This window comes from Carcharhinus amblyrhynchos, chromosome 30 (assembly GCF_965287045.1).
Source record: "Carcharhinus amblyrhynchos chromosome 30, sCarAmb.v2.hapA, whole genome shotgun sequence".
Classification (NCBI taxonomy): Eukaryota; Metazoa; Chordata; class Chondrichthyes; order Carcharhiniformes; family Carcharhinidae; genus Carcharhinus; species Carcharhinus amblyrhynchos.
Genome location: NC_137353.1, coordinates 10,644,592 through 10,664,589, shown reverse-complemented (window position 1 = coordinate 10,664,589; position 19,998 = coordinate 10,644,592). Strand labels below are relative to the sequence as shown.

At 44.4% G+C, this 19,998-nt stretch overlaps 1 protein-coding gene across 1 annotated transcript in view; it reads right to left on the bottom strand.

The window, feature by feature from the left end:
- Nucleotides 1–571: 571 nt before the first annotated feature.
- Nucleotides 572–19,998, bottom strand: part of LOC145360018 (protein polyglycylase TTLL10-like) — a 43,486-nt gene continuing 24,059 nt past the window's right edge. The window contains exons 7-12 of the mRNA XM_080214918.1: nt 18,432–18,603; nt 15,540–15,711; nt 9,016–9,156; nt 6,900–7,016; nt 1,551–1,644; nt 572–1,417 (exon numbers count right to left, since the gene is read on the bottom strand). Of these exons, the coding sequence (XP_080071044.1) occupies nt 786–1,417; nt 1,551–1,644; nt 6,900–7,016; nt 9,016–9,156; nt 15,540–15,711; nt 18,432–18,603 (1,328 nt within the window). The 3' untranslated portion in view covers nt 572–785. The remainder of the gene's footprint in view (nt 1,418–1,550; nt 1,645–6,899; nt 7,017–9,015; nt 9,157–15,539; nt 15,712–18,431; nt 18,604–19,998) is intronic.

Sequence of the window (19,998 nt, the reverse complement as noted above, 5' to 3'; positions counted from 1 at the left end):
GAGAAGGCAAACTTTTAGGAATAACTTCAGCCGCTATGGGAATTGAACCCACACTGTTGGCATTATTCTATATTACAAACCAGCTATCCAGCCAATTGAACTAATCGATCCTTAGTCCAGTAGGTTAGAGGGATGCATGGGATTTGGGGGATAGGATGGGGGGAAGGGGGTGTGTGGGCAGGCTGTTGGAAAGTTGGTGCAGACTCAATGGGCCAAATGGCCTCTTCTGCACTGTAGAGATTCTCTGATTTCTATGATACCCATCTCATTTCCTTTTGACAGCTATTTGCCTCAGCCACTTCCTGTGGTAACAGGTTCCACATTCTCACCACTCCCTGAGTAGAGAAATCTCCCCATATTTCCCTGGCCAAAAATCAGTAAAAAGCACAAAGCTGGATCCACTGAATGTCAATGAATCTCTAATATTATTTTCAATTAACCGGATGGATTTCTTGGAGCTGAATAAGGTAAGAGTCACATTTAAAAAGAAGGGGAGTGGGGTGGGCGGGTAGAGAAACACTGTTATGCTGAGATAAAAACAAATAGATGGGCAACTTGAAGAAAGGTGTGTCTTTTATTCCAGAAAATATGCAGCCAATACAATCCAATCAAGGATATTTTCTACTGATTTACAGATGATTGGAAAGACTAACCTATTTTGTGGAACATCACTCGTCTCAATGAGATCGACCATGGAATCAACTGTCCCGTAAGAGGATGGTAAGGATTTTAAAGCTACTTTGCTTTGTGAGGGGCGATTGTCCATCCATTGCTATCATTGCCAACTAGGCTGCATCACCAGACTGTGTCTTGTTCTCTTCAGAGCTCATCTTCATCTCGGATGATTTTGTGACTATCTTGGTAATATACCGTGGCTGAAAGCCACTGCTGGCCAACAGGGGACTGCTCTCCATGCTTGGGTGTTGCTGGGAACTGGCGTGTGGGGTTTTGCTGATTAGAGGCCTTAACTGTATGGTAGCTGGTAATTTTTTGAAAGCGTCCACATCTCGGCTAGATTTTAGCTGGTCTGGTTCACCCAAAGTGGTTATGGCCAGTTGGTGAATTGCTGGAGGGTTATTCTTTGCGGGGTTCCATTTCCCCGTGAGTGAGATGGCTGGCAACTTTTTGTAAGGCACCAGGGAAACCACCTTCTGAAGCCCTTTCGCTGGAGAAACAACATGATTTGAGGAAGCCGTAGTCTTCTGCGTGGGAGTGTTCTCGGTGCATTTTACAGAACCCAGAGTCACGTGGTAAGGTTGCTTAAGAATCGGTGAAATGTTGTTTTCTGTCCTTGGCACAGACTTTGTAAGCTTTTCCTGGTGGCGCCCACTGTACAACAGGACAAACTCCCTTTGTGAATGAAGGGGCAAGGCCTGCAATCCTTTGCTGCATTTTTTGAATATCTCAACTACCACATCTAAGAAAAGAAAGAAATATTGCTGAAAGCACAACCCTTTAATAGTTTATGACAGCAATATTAATTTCACTGATTTAGTGGGTGCTGCAAATCTCCTTCTGTAACAATGCAACAAAGGCAGCGAACATCTTACCAAGAGCTTCGTACACTAATTTGGGGATGACTGTTTTGAGAACTTCACAGTGCCTCTGTAAAGATGGATTAGCGTTCATCTCCAATAACCAAACCTGAAAAATAGACCAAAAGCAGATCCGTTAATCCATATGTGTGTCTTCCATCTTTCGTTTCGATGGCACTGGGTGTCATCATGGGTTGAGTGGTCTTTCACCTCTATGACCTGAGATCAAGCATAGTTCGGAAACATCTCCCATGGCTGGAATTTTACCGTCATGCCCGCTCCGATTCTGGGGGGCGGGTGAGACTCGGAGAACAGCATTCACTGTTGGCCTCAAGTGGGATTGTACTAACCTCAGACAGATGTGCTGCTAAAATTCCGTCCCATGTCTATAAGGTTTCTCCGTGAAACTTTTTTTTACAATCGCTAGCCATTTAATAACAAAATCGCTCTTCACACCGCAAGTTTTGAAGGTTGAAAAAAGCCACGGGGTAGGATTTTACTGCCTCATTTGTTCTGAAACTGTAAGATCCCGCCCAAGATCGACCTTTCTATGTTCCTCCCCTCACCCACTCCGATTCCCGTGATGGGAAGGATAGTGAAATTGCGGCCATTATATTTGGAAAAGGAGAATGTCACCCTGGTGTGGTGAGTTTCTGAAGGGCAGGAGATCACAGTTAGATAATTCTCTCTTTGAATGGCAGTGCTTACTGAGCAGATAGTCGCAGCAATTCATGTCATGAATAATCGCTACATGTCTGTGCTGTTGGTTGGGGGAGGAATGTTGGCTGGGACATCAGGGTAATTCCCTGCACATCCTGCAATATCATCCATTAGATCTATTGATATATGAGATGCTTTGAAGATACAGGTTAATCTGACATTTACGGTATTTGATTGTGGCCACTTGACCAATTGATGCAGCTTCCCTAATGAAGGGAAGCCTCCACTTATACTGTTTGCCAAAGTAAAGTGATGTAGATGTGGCTACTAACAGATGAGTGCTCTGTAACCTGCATGATATCCCTCCTTAGATCCTCCTCTTCTTTCTGCAAAATTCAGGCAGAAAGATCTCTTTTCGAAAAGAACTATCATTGTTTTGCCAAAGGGACTGGTGTGGGGTGGAGTGAGAGGTAAAGAAATGGAGAGGAGAACTGGTGATTGAATCATAGAATCAGAGAATCCCTACAGTGCAGAAATAGGCCATTTGGCCCATCAAGTCTGCACCGACTCTTTTAATGTAAAAGCATTAGTGGCAGTTCAAAGAAAGTTCACTAGATTGATTCCAACCTTGTCTTCATGAAGAGAGATTAAGCAGATGAAGATGTTGAAGGGGATTGACAGCGTAGATGTCAAATTTAAAGTTTATTTGTTTGGCTTACATCAACACTGTGTGAATGTTAAGTGTTTAAAGTTGCCACTTTTCTATAGAATGAGGAAAGTTTAATGGGGGTCATGGCGGCATTGTTACATCTGAAGAAATGGTCAAAGCGGATTCAGTAACATTTTTCAATAGGATATGTGATAAATGAGGCAGGGTTCCAGGGATAGAGCAGGGCAATGAGACTAAGTGGACTGCTGTACAGAGGGCTGGTACCAGACCCCGATGGGCCAAATGGCCTCTTTCTTCACTGGATGGATTTTGTAACAATTATCACGAAAGCTGGTAAAAGTTAGATGCCAAAAGCAAAATAAAAACACTAAGAGAAAAGGTTAAGAAATGGATGACATGCACGTGATTCAAGTCTACCACCAAGAAAATATTATCCATATTCATAATCTCAGTAAGTTTACAAACCTTCAGGATTTGCTCATATTCTAACTTTCCTCTTGATTGTGCTGAGCAGCTGTCACATTTATGTAACTCTATTAGCAAATAGGGTGGCACAATGGCACAGTGGTTAGCACCGCTATCTCACAGCACCAGGGACCCTGGTTCAATTCCAGCCTCAGTATGAAGTGTGCACGTTCTCCCAGTGCTCCAGTTTCCTCCGGGTGTTCCAGTTTCCTCCCACATAGGTTAGGTGATACTAAGTTAAACTTAACTTAGTTAAAGTTATTTATTAGTCACAAGTAGGCTTGCATTCATACTGCAATGGAGTCACTGTGACAATCCTCAGAGGGATTAGCGGGGTAAATATGTGGGATTGCAGGGATAGAGCCAGGGCGGGATTGTTGTTGAATACACATCTTAACATCTTCTCAATAATGATAATTCTGAACATTCAGTACTATATCTAGCCCATGATCAGCTCAATGGGCTGAATGGTCTCCTTCTGCACTGGGGGAGTTCTATGTTTTAAAGCTACTTTCTCTTACCTGTTCTATTGGCATGCCCTAAAAGTAAAATCTTTTAACAATGAGAACATATATTTGCAAACTAAAAGCAGAACATGCTGGAAGCTCTGATGACCATTGACCTAAAACATACCCTCAGTTTCTCTCTCCACACACAGATCTTGCCAGACCCGCTGAGTGTTGCCAGTCTTTTCTGCTTTCCTTTCAGATTTCTAGCATCTACAGCGTTCGGCTTTTGTGTGTGTATAGTTTTCAGTTAGATTTTATCAGCTTTTCTCAACCAAACCCTTGACCCACATGTTAACGTTAGATGAAGCGCATTTTTTTTAACTAAAGGCTCACTGCTTTTCTAGCAGCCTTAATGGGGCATTGTCCTCATGAACAAGAGTCCAAAACCTGGTCCATCTCCCCACCCACCACCACCCTCCCCCCACTGCCCCACCCCCACCAACATCCCACCTCAGCCCCCACGCAATGTGGTTGACTTTTAATGCCCTCAGGGATGGGCAATAATTGTTGACCCAGCCAGCAATGCCCACATCTCATGAATAAACAAATAAAATAAACCCACTTTTTCCCATGATTATAAGAATTCCGAGACTAAGATCCTTTAAAGTTTATTTATTAGTGTCACAAGTAGGCTTACATTAACACTGCAATGAAGTTACTGCGAAAATCCCCTAGTCGCCACACTCAGGCGCCTGTTCGGCTACGCAGTGGGAGAAGTCAGAACGGCCAATGTACCTAATCTGACATCTTTTGGGCTGTGGGGGGAAGCCGGAGCACCCGGAGGAAACCCACGCAGACACAGGGAGAACATGCTGACTCCACACAGACAGTGATCCAAGCCGGGAATTGAATCCGGGTCCCTGGCACTGTGAGGCAGCAGTGCTAACACTGTGTCATCTTGCAGGTATCATTGTAGAGTTCTGGTGCCGTAAGCAGAAAATTATTGGAAGAATCCTATTTCCCATTCATTGCCATTCCCTTCCCTCCCTCTCACTGATGAGGATTTATTACTGTGCAGTGTTTTGCACATATTAATGCAATCCAAATAAACTATAGCTGGGTCAATGCTGTGTTCAGCATTGACATCTGTGTGTGTTCGACCGGGGCTCACGACTCCTAGGCAACAGGGTTGAGGCCTCCAGAAAACCAACAAACTATTGTTCCCATTCTTTGCTGAAAGATTTCCCCTGACAAAAGGCTGATCACTGAATTTGTGAAGTGGATAAATTAGCAAGTAAATAAACAAGGGCAAACACGGCCACCTCAAACACTGCACTCTGTCGTTTGATGGATTCTCTATACCACTGCACAATTTAACATGGGCATGATGTAGAGATGCCGGCGTTGGACTGGGGTAAACACAGTAAGAGGTCTCACAACACCAGGTTAAAGTCCAACCAGTTTATTTGATAGTAAACCCACAAGCTTTCAGAAACGATGTTCCTTCTTAACATAGGAACATAGAAAATAGGAGCAGGAGTAGGCCATTTGGCCCTTCGGCCCTGCTCCAACATTCATATGAACATGGCTGACCCTCTATCTCAACATCACACAACCCTGCTCTCCCCATACCCATGGAAACATAGAAGATAGGAGCAGGAGGAGGCCATTTGGCCCTTCGAGTCTGCTCAGCCATTCATCACAATCATGGCTAATCATAGCTTTCTCCCCATAATCTTTGATCCCATCTGCCCCAAGTGCTATATCCAGTCCATCAAGCCTACACCAACAAAATTTCTATCCAGGCTCTATCCCCATAACCCCAACTATGTACCCTGACATTAAGGATCAATTTTGAATGGCCAATCCACCTAACCTGCACATCTTTCATACTGTGGGAGGAAACCGGAGCACTCGGGGGAAACCCATGTAGACATGGGGAGAATATGCAAACTCCACACAGGGGTGACCCAAGTCGGGAATCAAATCTAGGTCCCTGGTGCTGTGAGGCAGCAGTGCTAACCACTGTGCCACTGTGCTTCCCCCTACCCCTCATTCTTTTCAATTGCTTTGCAGTCGACAATGCCATCCTTCTCTAAAATCTTTCCTCTCTTCTCCAGCTTAGTGCGATTGCTCTTAGTTGATTTAAACCTAACCTTTCTGATCACAGCTAGAATATCTCCTGCAAAGGTTTCCCTTCCTATGACTATTCGGTTACCTCCAGGTGACCCAAGGATTTATCAAGGGATTTATGAAATTATCTGTGGACATGGAGTTGGTTTGCTCCCATGTTCAATGATGGCTCCCTGCTCTACAACTACACCGCTCCAGTCTATCTCCTCTGAATCCATCTCCTGTTATTGATATGATGATTCAAAATCTGTTCACATTTTTTCACTGAAGTGAACTTTCACCTCAGTTCCATCACCTGCTTCCACCCCATCTCAATCCATCTGCCAGTGAAATCTCATTTCTGCCTATCATTTCTAGTCTCAACTATTCCAGACTCCATGGCCAGATATGTATGCAATGAAAGCTCCTGTTAGCACTGCTGCCTCACATTACAAGGGACCCCGGTTTGATCCCCAGCTTGGGTGATTGTGCAGAATTTGTACATTTTCCTCATGCCTGCTTGGGTTTCCTCCGGGTGCTCTGATTTCCTTCCACATTCCAAAGATCTGTAGGTTAGGTGAATTGGCCATGCTAAATGCACGGCGTTATGGGGATAGGACAGGGGTGTGAGGCTTATCTAGGGCGAAATTTTACGGGCACGTCCACCTAAGGTTCATATGATCCTGCCCAAGGCCATAGAGAATGCTGTTCTCCCAGAATCAGGGCAGGAGTGCTGGAAAAATTCCAGGCCTAGAATCCAAGTTAACAGCTTCCAACTCTCTGGGTATTTATGTATTAGATTATTTCAATGTTCTTTTGTCCAATGGGAAAGATAAAGTTCATCGTGTAGAGGATGTTTATGGGGGAATCTGAAAAACACCAATGAAATATTAGCATGAAGCAGTCACCAGGCATCAAGGTTTTGAACCGATGACCCAAAACAGCTGTTTATGACAGTACAGCCAATCCACTTACTCTCAGGATGTATAATATGAAAAGTACAATTACCTTGAAGTTCTGATCCACCATAAAGTCACAACCCAACAGACTGAAGTAGCCCAGTTTGCATTCCAGTTTCCCCTTGACAGCGAAGTAACATTGTATCATGATTTTCTGCATTCTCTTCTGAAAAGAGGTTAATGAAGCTCAGGATTACACGGCTGAATCTTTCCTTACCCGGGCAGGTTATCTCTCATTTCATCTTACCCCACCATTCCCCCTCTCCACACATGCACATACACCCACCCCCAACCCATACCCTCTTTGGATTCTCCATCAATCTTTAAAAGGTGGTGATCCAAAGCCCAATCCAGTGATGTGGGCACATAATAGGGCATTGCTGAGACCACATATGGTGTATATTGTGTACTTATTTCCTTATTTCTCCTTATTTAAGGTCTCCTGATTGAAAAAAAGATATAAATACTTAGGAAGCAGTTCAGAGAAGGTTTACTAGATGGATACCTGGAAGTGATGGATTATCTTATAAGGGAAGGTTGGACAGACTAGGCTTGTATCCAGTGGAGTTTAGAAGAATAAGAGGTGACTTGATTGAAACATATAAGCTCCTGAGGGGATCTGATATGGTGGATGTGGAGAGGATGTTTCTTCTTGAATCTAGAACTAGGGGTCACTGTTTAAAAACAAGGAATTGACTGTGAAAAACCAAGATGAGGAAGACGATGGTGGCAGAATGTAATCTTAAGGCAGAGTTGGATAGATTCTTGCAAACAGGATGAAAGGTTAAAGGGGGTAGGCAGGAATGTGGAGTTGAGGTTAAAATCAGGTCAGCTATAATCTTATTGAATGGCAAAACAGGTTCAGAGGACCACGTGGCATCTTCCTGCTTCTATTCCATAGTGGCACAGTGGTCTGCACTGCTGCCTCAGAGAACCAGGGACCTGGGTTCGATTCCCAGCTTGGGTCACTGTCTGTGCAGAGACTGCACGTTCTCCCTGTGTCTGCATGGGTTTCCTCCGGGCACTCCGGTTTCCTCTCACAGTCCAGAGATGTGCGGGTTCAGTGGATTGGCCATGCTAAATTTTCCCTTAATGTCAAGGGGATTAGCTCGGGAAAATGCATGGGGTCTGGGGATAGAGCGTGGGAGGGGGATTGTGGTCGGTGCAGACTCGATGGGCCAAATGGCCTCCTTCTGCACAGTAAGGATTCTATGTTTCTATGTGTATTAAGAGCAGGAGATATCCTGGGCAGCCATGTGACAGAAGGAAAGTTGGATCCTCCACCACCGGTATCCACAACTCTGGACATTATATGCATTTAAGAAGTGTAAGTTGTCACAGCATCCCAGACTCTGAGTGAACTGTGACACTGGTAGGATATCTTGCTGCCCTCTGATTTACCAGTTCTGGAGAGAATGGGCATTGCTTCTTATTCCTAGGAATCAGTGGGCTGAATCCATTGTGGATCACTTTTGATTGAGAATCCATGACACAATCGAAGCCAAGTCCCACAAATTGAACAACCGCTGCCATTGGGTGGATCAGTATGTCTGATCTCATTGGGAGAATGACCACCAATCCATTTGAGGCTTGTAGGTCCTGACCTGACCTCTGCTGTGCTCATGCTAAGAGAATGGTGGAAGACTTTTAGTTCCACAATTCATTTTTTTTTATATATTTGTGGGACATGGGCCAGCATTTATTGCCCATCCTTGGTTGCCCTTGAACTGACTGGCTTGCTTGGCCATTTCGGATGGCAATTGAGAATCAACTACATTGCTGTGGCTCTGGAGTCACATGTAGGCCAGACCAGGTAAGGACGGTAGATTTCCTTCTCTAAAGGACATTAGTGAACCAGGTTGGTTTTTCCAATAACAGTTTTATGGACATCAATAGATTCTTAATTCCAGATGTTTATTATTGAATTCAAATTGCACCTGCCATGGCGGGATTCGAACCTAGGTCCCCAGAAAATTAGCTGAGTTTCCAGGTAAATAGTCTAGTGATAATATCTCTAGGCCATCGCCTCCCCCCATGGAAAGAACAAAATATAAAACAACCAACCGGTGACAGTTTACATTTTACCACAAAAACAATACATCACGCCTCTGATGCTAACACAACTGAATCTCCTTAACTAAAGCATGAGTGAAAGCTAAACTTACCTCAAAAACACTGAAGACCCAATTCTGGGGGAGAGCCTTTGCTTGCATATAATTCTTATTAATATACTCATTCAGGTGCTCCATGGACCAGACTGTGTCCTCCTTCATCTCACTGTACAGGGGGTTCTTTTTCTGTACAAACTGCAGATAAGATAGTGCAAAGGTGAAATTAATGGATTAATTTTCCACCACATGGGCTTGGGGAGTGGAGGAGTGGGATGGGGAGATGGGTGGGGTGATTTCTGACCAATGGTGACTTTTGCTGAACACTGGAGATAGTCAGCAATTGAGAGGAATGAGAGACTGTGGGTGGTATAGGAAACATGGTGCCTATCACAAATAGCAGGTGAGGGGTAGAGATCATATGGGTGGATGATCATGGGAGAAGAGAGGAAAAGAGCCTCGGAGTGGAGGATTACAGTGGGTGAGTCAGCGGCAAAGATTGTGATCAAAGAGTGGCAGTGCATGAATCATAGAATCCCTACACTGCAGAAGGAGTTCATTCAGCCCACCGAGTCTGCACCGACCACAATCCCACTCAGGCCCTGTTCCCGTAACCCTGCTAATCCCCCTGACACTAAGGGACAATTTAGCATGGCCAATCTACTTGACCAGCACATCTTTGGACTGTGGGAGGAAACTGGAGCTCCCGAGGAAACCCATGCAGACACAGGGGAGAATGTGCAAACTCCATATAGACAGTGACCCGAGGGCCCTGGTGCTGTGAGGCAGCAGTGCTAGCCATTGTACCACCATGCCACACAGTGGAAATCAAGTGGGTAAAAAAATAAACATTTGTTAGTGTAACAAGTAGGCTTACATTAACACCGCAATAAAGTTACTGTGAAAGTCTCCTAGTTGCCACACTCCTTCACCTGTTTTGGTACACTGAGGCAGAATTTAGCATGGCCAATGCGCTTAACCAGCACATCTTTCGGACTGTGGGAGGAAACCAGAGTACCCAGAGGAAATCCTTACGTGGCAAACTCCACACAGATAGTCACTCAAGCTGAGGATTGAAGTTAGGACTCCTGGCACTGTGAGACAGCAGCACTAACCACTGTGCCACCAGGGGAGGGAGATTACAGGGAGAGATTATAAAGCGAGAGTTTGCAGGGGAAGAGATCACAAGGAAGAGGTCAGAGGGAAGGGATCAGAGGGGCAGAAGTCAGAGGGGGAAGAGGTCAGAAGGGGAGGTCAGAGGGGGAGAGGTCAGCAAGGAGAAGTCACAGCAGGAGAGGTTGCTACTGGAAAGGTCATGAGACAGAATTCAGGGAAAAAGACCACAGAGGAGAAATCAGAGCTGGGGGCAGTCACAATGGTTATGGATAATAGGCAGGGGGATAGCGGATTATGAGGAGGGAGGCAGGTGGAGGCAATGTAGCTTGAGAGTCTGGAGAGAACAGATTCCTGGCTCACAAACACTGCTAGAAAGTCACTTACTGCTGATTCTGTCAGCTCCCACTTCTCTCCCACTGACAAGGTTCCTGCACCCAGGATACTTGTGCTGGAAGTGCTGACCTAAGGTGAGTTACAAAGCCTGATTTACTTACTATAACTACAAGCTTGTCTCTCCGGAATGGGTTACTCAGCAACACTCAAACTCTACCCCCACGCCCTGCAGTTAAACTGGAAGATGGGGGCAGAGGAGGGAGGGGTGGGTGGAAGGCCCCTCTGACCATCAGGAAATTGGACATTGTGGGCTAATAATTCTTTACGCTTTGAGTCCTAAACAGCATCAATGCACAGTTTGATCAAATGTGCCCAGGATAAGGATCAATGCAGTTGACCTAAAATACCTCTCAGTGGCTTCGGTTGGAAGATCTTAAGCGTTGTTATAAGTTTCTGTGTGTGTGCCCCAACTCTCCAACCACAGCCTGGCAGAGTTTTAAGTTGCCTGGACCACAATCTTTGCAACTCCTTCACTAAATCCTTACGTGGCAGATTCCCATCTCTGGAATCCTGTGCCTCCAGCATTTGCTGCATTTTCACCTATGGCAGTCAAGCCTCCAGCTTTCTGGACCATGAAATGGAATTCCTTCACCAAAGCCCGCCACCTCCATAACTCTCTCTCTTCCCTTAACACAATATTTAAAATGTACTCTTAACTAAGCTTTTGGTCATCCACACTAACATCTTCTCGAATGGCTTCGTGTCAAATTTGATAACACTCTTACGAAGCACCTCAAGATTTTTTATTATTCATTTGTGGGACATGGACATTGCTGGCTGGCCAGCGTTTATTGCCCATTCCTAGATGCCCTTGAACTGAGTGGTTTGTTAGGACATTGCAGAGGGCAGTTGGGAGTCAACCACATTGCTGTGGCTCTGGAGTCATATGTAGGCCAGACCAGGCAAGGACGGCAGATTCCCTTCCCTAAAGGACATTAGTGAACCAGATGGGTTTTTCTGACAATCAACAATGGTTTCATGGTCATCAGTCGATCCTTAATTCCAAATATTTTTTATTGAATTCAAATTCCAGCAGCAGAATTCAAACCTGGATCCCCATAACATTAGCTGACTTTTTGGATTAATAGTCTAGTGATAATACCACTAAACCATTGCCTCCCTGTTAAACAATGATAAAGGTGCTATATAAATGCAAGTTGTTGATAATACAAGTTTGCTTCATTCAATCCTCAGTGACTCCTCAGTTTCATCCTACAATTTCTACTCTTCACATCAGTGCTGGGGGGTTAAACAGTGACGGATTTTCCAAATGTCCAACACAAAAATCAGTGACCGTGGGGATGATGTACAGCTGAGGGGAGATTCACAATAAAGTTCCCTCACCTCTGTCCAAACATAGCTGAGCCCTGTGTCTTTAGAGATTCTGACAGCTGTTATATTGGAAAAATTGTACAGATGCAGATTTATCATTAGCGATTCTATATGGGTGGCACGGTGGCACAGTGGTTAGTACTACTGCCTCACAGTGCCAGGGACCTGGGTTTGATTCCCAGCTTGGGTCACTGTCTGTGTGGAGTTTGCACGTTCTCCCTGTGTCTGCATGGGTTTCCTCCATGTGCTCTGGTTTCTTCCCACAGTCCGAAAGAAGTGCTGGTTAGGGTGCATTGGCCATGCTAAACTCTCCCTCAGTGTTCCCGAACAGGCATTGGAGGATTTTCACAGCAACTTCATGGCAGTGTTAATGTAAGCCTACTTGTGACACTATCAAATAAACTTTTTAAAAAATCATCAAAAATAGACATTTTCACCAGTAAAGTACAAAAAGATTGACTGATACATGAGAGATGTTTAGGTACACACCTCTGGAAAAGATTGTCAACAGCTGCCAAGGTGGGTTTTTGCTCACCCACCCCCTCAGGGGTTGCTGGGGAATCAACACAATATTAATGAACACCAACCCAAAATGGGGGGCCCGGTCTCACCTGAGCAGCTGAAATTCCCTACGCACTCCCTGACTATACAAACAAACAAGAAACAACAAACTCCTGAGATTTCTTTCTATGGGGTAGATATCGACTTGGTGCAATATTGCAAACAAGTGACAGTAAGCCAGCAACCCAGTTACATCCTGATGTTTATTTCCATCATTTTTCTATGCAGCGAGTTGCTCTGATCTCTGACTAGCACTGCCTGAAAGGGCAGCGGAAGCAGATTCAACAGCAAGGTTCAAAGTGGATTTAGATGCATATTTGAAATGGGGAATAGCAGGACTTGGAGGAGCAAGAGTAGGGGAGCAGAACTAATTGATTGGCTCTTGCAGTGAGGGCTCAAAGAGCTGAATGGTCTTCTCTGTGTTGTAGAATTCTATCCCTTACCGGTAGGGTGGGAGATACCCGTCCAGGCCTTGGGAAATTACCTTATGTAAATAGGTGCTAAAATTAACCTCCACTCAACATCTATCCATAAGATTCAACATTTTTACACAAATAATTTACCAGTCAATGGATGAGGAAATAGGGTCAGCAAATCCTAAATTGTATTTTCATAGAATCACAGAATCCCTACAGTGCAGAAGGAGGCCAATTGGCCCATCGAATCTGTGTCAACCACAAGCCCTATTCCCGTTACCCTAGCCAATTTCCTCTGACAGTAAGAGGCGCATGGCCAATCAACGTAACACACACATCTTTGGAGTGTGGGAGGAAACTGGAGCACCTGGAGGAAGCCCACGCCGACACAGGGAAAACTCCACACAGACAGTAACCCGAGGCCGGAATTGAACCCGGGTCCCTGGCGCTGTGAGGCAGCAGTGTTAATCACTGTGCTTCCATGTCGCCCCATTTTAATTAATTAACAATAAAATCCATGTGACAAACTTGATTTTTCTTGAATTTGATTCTATTTTGGTGCCTTTGCTTTAAGATGGTTATTGAACATGCGGGATGGGGGAGGGGGTGTGGAATTTCAAAGCCAATAATACGCAAAAAGCCTACATAACATATATTGTGGTGAGGTGTGTTATCATCATCTCTTTGGTTATGGATTTCAGACGGGATCCAACACAGATTCGAACATATGAATTTTGCAATTGATTTGCAAAGTGGGAAATTTTGAAATAGGTGTGTGAGTGATGGAAAACTGAAAAGTCCAACACATATTGTTAACCCTTGTTCTTGGCGTTACGGTAGCTACGAAGAACACAAGATTTCCTCTTAGGCTTTGTGGAGAATGGGTTTCCCTATAGAGCAATTGGGAGCTTGCCCAGTGAGAGACGAGCAGCGGGAGCTTAAAACCAACACTCTCAACTTGGATTGGAATAGGTCCGGACCTCAGGACTTGATTTGCTGTAAGCCACACACAGGCTTTGTTAAACAAAGTAGCGTGGCACTGGAAAACTGGCCTTGATGAGGTTATTACAGTGGGATTTAAGGGAGACTTTTCTGTTCAAATTGGAGCAGTTTCTCAAGAGGGACAATGGCTGGAAATTTGCAAAAGTGGAACAATTTTCAAATCTTAAAAAAATAGTAAAGGAACTGATTTCAAATTTCAGGAGAGACTAGGGACTACTCCGGCCATTCACGCTTGCTGTACCTGCGCACTTATTTTCAGCAGTGTTTGAATGGAGCTTGGTCCTTTAAGATGGCGTTACCTGAGGGCCTTGTGATCAGACCAAACCCTACAGATTGTCAATCAGGAGTGAGGGCACGGACCCTGAGTCGAGGAAAGTCCTGCAAATGGAGTCTGGGAGGAGAATTGTCAGCTTGACCTTTTGTATCTGTAATTATTTATTGTTGGCAATAAAGTCTTTGTTAATTTAAGCCAATTGAGTTGCCCTCAATTTATTACATTGGCAACGAGGATGGGATCAATGTAATAAATTGAGGGATGCTTTGCAAAGCAAGTCTACGGTAAGGTTGAGGAACTGAATGAATGGAAAAGTCACTCACCCATGGCTTAACAGTCTTGAACACGTTTGATCAATTTTTATTGTCATAAAATGATTGAGCAGTTGAAGTAAACCATATAACCATGGTAACAGGGCGAGATTGAGAACTAAAATATACTTTCTCGGCTCCATACTGAAAATCTAATCTGTACAATGTATCTTGCTTAGGGTTTGACGTCAGTATGTATTCAATGTAGAGATTATGGCTGGCATTTCTCCAATGGTGCATGCCCCACTATCACTGCCAGCAAGAGCAGAGAATTTGGTGCATAGTAAAATCTCTATTCACTGCAGTGGAACTGGAGAATCTCAGCCACGGATGAGATTGGAGAATTCCAATCCAAAACTTTGAATTGATCTAAGAGTTTTAGGCAAACCACTGACTGAATTATAGAATCATCATAGAATTCCTACAGTGCAGGAGGAGGCCATTCGGCCCATCAAGTCTGCACTGACTACAATTCCACCCAGATCCTATCACCATAACCCCATCATTTACCCTAGCTAGTCCACCTGATGCTAAGGGGCAATCTAGCATGGCCAATCCACCTAACCCACACATCTTTGGACCGTGGGAGGAAACCAGAGCACACAGAGGAAACGCACGCAGACATCGGGAGAATGTGCAAACTCCACACCGACAGTGACCCAAGCCGGGAATGGAACTTGGGTGTCTGGTGCTGTGAGGCAGGACTGCTAACTACTGTGCCTCCGTACCATGCTGTGGTCACATTGGAACTGTGAATTGTGGTACCTGATTTTTTTTGTAGTGAGTAGTGAAGTCAGCAATAAAGAATAGTAGCATGATTTTCCTGAGAGATCATTCATGTTGTATAGTGTAACACAAGTTGGTGAAAGACAGGGACCTGGGGTGTTACAACTAGTAGAACAGGAAAGCAGTCTGAAACCCAACACTTACAACTATCTCAGGGAAGGGAGTGAGGCGTCCCTGTTGGAGGTTTGGGCTGCTGGGACATACCCGTGAATGATCTAAAGTATGGTGGCCAGTAACTTAAGGTAGGAAGATTTTAAAAAGACCCAAAAGCATTAAATTAATCTATTTCACATCTTTATTTTATTTTGTGATGCTCTAATAGTTCAACTCATAACTTCCAACAGAGACAAGGGAATAGAAAGGATGATGTTTTCCCACTATTCAACTTACCTGATTGGTCAGGTGACTTGTCAGATCATCTGAATAAGGATCATATTTGTTGCATGCCAATTTGACATAACCATGGCGAAAGAAAATCATGTGCGGAGAGGTACAAGCAATCAGGAGGTAAGATCGGACATCAAACTTTCGACCTTCCAAAAGTAAAGGTTTGTGTAGATACCTGTTTGGGTCAAAACACAGGCAATTTAGGACTGTTTTAAGATCAGTTGGGGAAGTCTCACACGGTTATTTAATTTCTCATACTTTCTGTTGCACTAGTGCTTGACCTTTCATCTCTCCACAGATAAATATACAAATTCAGAGCAACAGTCAACCATTCAGGTGAGGCAGCACAGTGACACAGTGGTTAACACTGCTGCCTCATGGCACCAGGGACCCTGGTTCAATTCCCGACTTGTGTGGAGTTTGTATGTTCTTCCCGTGTCTGCATGTGTTTCCTCTGGGTGCTCCGGTTTTCTCCCACAGGCCGAAAGACATGCTAGTTAGATGCATTGGCCATGCTAAATTCTCCCTCAGTGTACCCAAACAGGCGCCGGAGTGTGGCGACCAGGGGTTTTTCACAGTAGCGTTAATGTAAGCCTACTTGTGACTAACAAATAAGTGTTAGTTCCTCAAACCGGCTCCGCTTTTCAATAACACCATGGCTGCTCTGATTGTGGCCACAATACCATTTGATTCCTACCTTCTTATACCCTTTGAGTCCTTGTTAGCCAAGAATCTATCTACCTCTGCCTTAAAAATATTCAATAATCCTGCCCCCACCACTCTCTGAGGAAGAGAGTTCCACAGACCCATTAAGAGAGAGAATTTCTTTTCACTTATCTCTGTCTAGGCTGGCGCGGTGGCACAGTGATTAGCACTGTGGCCTCACAGCTCTAGGGACCCAGGTTAAATTCCAATCTTGGATGACTATCTGTTTGAAGTTTGCACATTCTCCGCATGTCTGCATGGTTTCATCCAGGTGCCCTGGTTTCCCTCCCATACTCCAAAGTTGAGTGGATTGGCTTACGTTAACGCTACTGTGAAAAACCCCTGGTCGCCACACTCCGGCACCTTTTGGGTACACTGACGGACATTTGGGTACATCTAGGGACATTAAGGGGATATTTAGCATGGCTAATCCCCCTAATCTATCAGGTTATTTGGCCATGGTAAATTGACTCTTAGTGTCAGGGGGATTAGCAGGGAAAATATATGGGGTTATGGGATTAGGGCCTGGGTGAGATTGCTGTCAGTGAAGGCTCAATGGGCTGAATGGCCTCTTTCTGCATGGTAGGGATTCTAAGATGAAACATCTTTATAAAACATTGGCAGGGTCTCAGTTGGAAAATTGTGTTCCAGTCACTTTAAGGTCAAAATCAAGGCCTTGGCCAAAATGCAGAAGAGATTTCTTAAAATAGTGTTAAAGATGAGGGCCTTCAGTTACAGGTAAAACTTGAGTTGTTCTTCTTAGAACAAAGAAGGTGCAGAGGAGATTTGATAGATGGTGTTCAAAGTTACGAATGATTTTGGGTCTACAACCAGAGGACAAAACAGAAGCAACAGGAGGCAACCTTTTTGTTTATAGAATGAGTTGTTGTTATCTAGAGGGCACTGCCTGAAAGGCTGGTGGAAGCAGGTTCCATAACAACTCCCTAACCTGAACTGGGTAAACAATTGAAGGGGAAAAGAATTACAGGACAGTGGAGAAAGAGTGGGGCAGTGGGATTATTTTGGTGCGGCATAGTGGCACAGTGGTTAGCACTTCTGCCTCACAGTGCCAGGGACCTGGGTTCGATTCCTGGCTTGGGTCACTGTCTGTGCAGAATCAGCACATTCTCCTCGCGTCTGCGTGGGTTTTCTCCGGATGCTCCTGTTTCCACCCACACTCCAAAGATGTGCAGGTTAGTATGACAGGCCATGTTAAATTGCCTCTTAGTGTCCTGGGATGTGTAGGTTAAAGGGATTAGTGGGGTAAATATCTGGGGTGATGGGGAGAGGACCTGGGTGGGATTGCTGTCGGTGCAGACTCGATGGGCTGAATGACCTTCATTGGCACTGTAACGTTTTTATGATTCAATTAACTCTATCAAGTGTGGCAACTCTGGATAAAATGGGCTGAATGACCTCTTTCAGTATTGTAACATTATATGATCCAGAATCAGAACCAATGGCAACTTTTCCAGAACCAACGGGGCACATTGGATACTCTAGACCTGATGCAGTAAAATAAAAAAGATTTGCATTTATATAGGGCTCAATTTCACAACCTTGCTACTACGTTCCAAAATACTTTACAACCAATGAAGTACTTTTGGAGTGTTGTGACTGTTGTAAAGTGGGAGTCACGGCAGTCATCAGCAATGTTGGTTGAGGAATAAATATTGATGATGACACTGGGTCAAATTACCCGGCTTTTCTTCAAATATGATGTGGGTATGCCGGCGTTGGACTGGCGTAAACACAGTAAAAACTGTGAGTATATTATCAAATAAATAGGTTGGACTAAAACCTAGTGTTGTCAGACTTTTTACTGTGTTTCTTCAAATAACCATTTATATCCACTGGACTTTGTCTCAACATCTCATCCAAAAGAAGGCACTCATGACAGTGCAGCATTCCCTCAGTATTGCACTGTAGATTTAGGGGCTCAAATTTTTCATATCTTGTTCTGGAGTGGGATTTGACCCCACAACTTTCTGACTCAGAGACAAGCTACCCACTGATCGACAGCTGATATTTATACTGATAGAGGACAATCCTGAAGTGTCACGTCCAATTAACAGAAGAATGAGACTATTTCAATACCCTCTTTCATTAAATGTGATTTATAATTCCCTTTGCACTCATTCTGTGCACATAACCTGCAGTTTGGATTATTTTCTCATTGCCCATAATTACCGTTGCACGATTCTGTTGATGGGTAAACCGTAATAATACATCTTGCTAGAAGCATTCCGCTCCACGCTTTCCAGTTTCTCACGGAAGTCCAGTAAATCCTCCTGGCACTTTAAGAGAAAGATTCCTTTGCCCAAGTTTGACCCGGCAGGTTTCGAAATCCAAATGGATCCATCTGTGTGGTGAGAAACACAGGAAACAAAACATCCTTCCTAGCAATCAGCAAACAGTTGAATACATCAGAGAACCTCTACAATGCGGAAGGAGGCCATTCAGCCCATTGAGCCTGCACCAACAACAATCCCACCCAGGTCCTAACCCCATAAACACACTATCTCCAAGCTAATCCCCTTGACACTAAGGGGCAATTTAGCATGGCCAATAAACCCAACCCGCACATCTCTGGGAAGAAACGGGAGCACCTGAAGGAAATGCACACAGACACAGGCAGACTCCACACAGACAGTAACCCAAGGTCAGAATCGAACCAAGGTTCTTGGCACTGTGAGGCAGCAGGGTTAACCACTGTGGCACAGTCTCTGTTTAGTTCATCTTTCCATAGAACACTATTAGGAGCTGAATAAAAGAATTCACCTGTGTTGTCCAATGATATATAGAGTAACAGTAAATGTAACACAGTAGATTGCAACACAGCAGATTGTAATGCATAGAATCCCTCCTGTGCAGAAGAGGCCATTTGCACCGACTCTCTGCCAGGGTATCTTACCCAAAATCTCTACCTCGCCCTATCACCACACACATTTACCATGGCTAATCCATCTATCCTGCACATCTTCGGACACCAAGGGGCAATTTAGCATGGCCAATCCACTTAACCTGCACATCTTTAGAGTCTGGGAGGAAACCGGAGCACTCAGAGAAAACGCACGTAGACAAGGGGAAAACATACAAACTCCAGACAGTCACCCAAGGCTGGAATTGAACCTGGGTCCCTAGTGTTGCAAGGCACCAGTGCTAACCACTGTATCACCATGCAGCAGGCTGTAATGCAGCAGTAATACAGCAGATTGTAATAGAGGGAAGCATTTGAGGTACAGGCAATACCCAAGTGAAATGTGATGATAATTGAGGCAGGTAAGAGCTTCCACCAAGGATCAGGCACTGCAGATCTCCAGATAACAGCCTGACATCTAGCAGATTCTGGGGCACAAAGACAGCAGCACAGGAAAAAAACACCAGGTAGAGGAAAAGGAGCTCCCACACAAAATAGAGAAACCAAGTGCGGGCGGGATTAACAGTCAATGGAGCAATCGTTACCCAGAGTTATGAACTCTGGACAATGACTGCACAAGTTCAGTGTCAGTTTGAAGCAACAATAGCACTTCACACAGTAGTTGCTAAAGTTAATAAAAATGCACCATCAAAGGCTTCGCAAGCACAGATCAGTTTGAACCCCAGAAAAGAGAGGGTGGTGAGGTAGGGAGGAAAACAACAGATACAAGAATTCAAGCTTAACATGTTCAATCAGCTATGAAGTACATCAAAGGAAAACTCAGGTATGCACAGAAAAATGAGAAAGATGAGTCAGGAAAAATGGGAAGGAAAGATA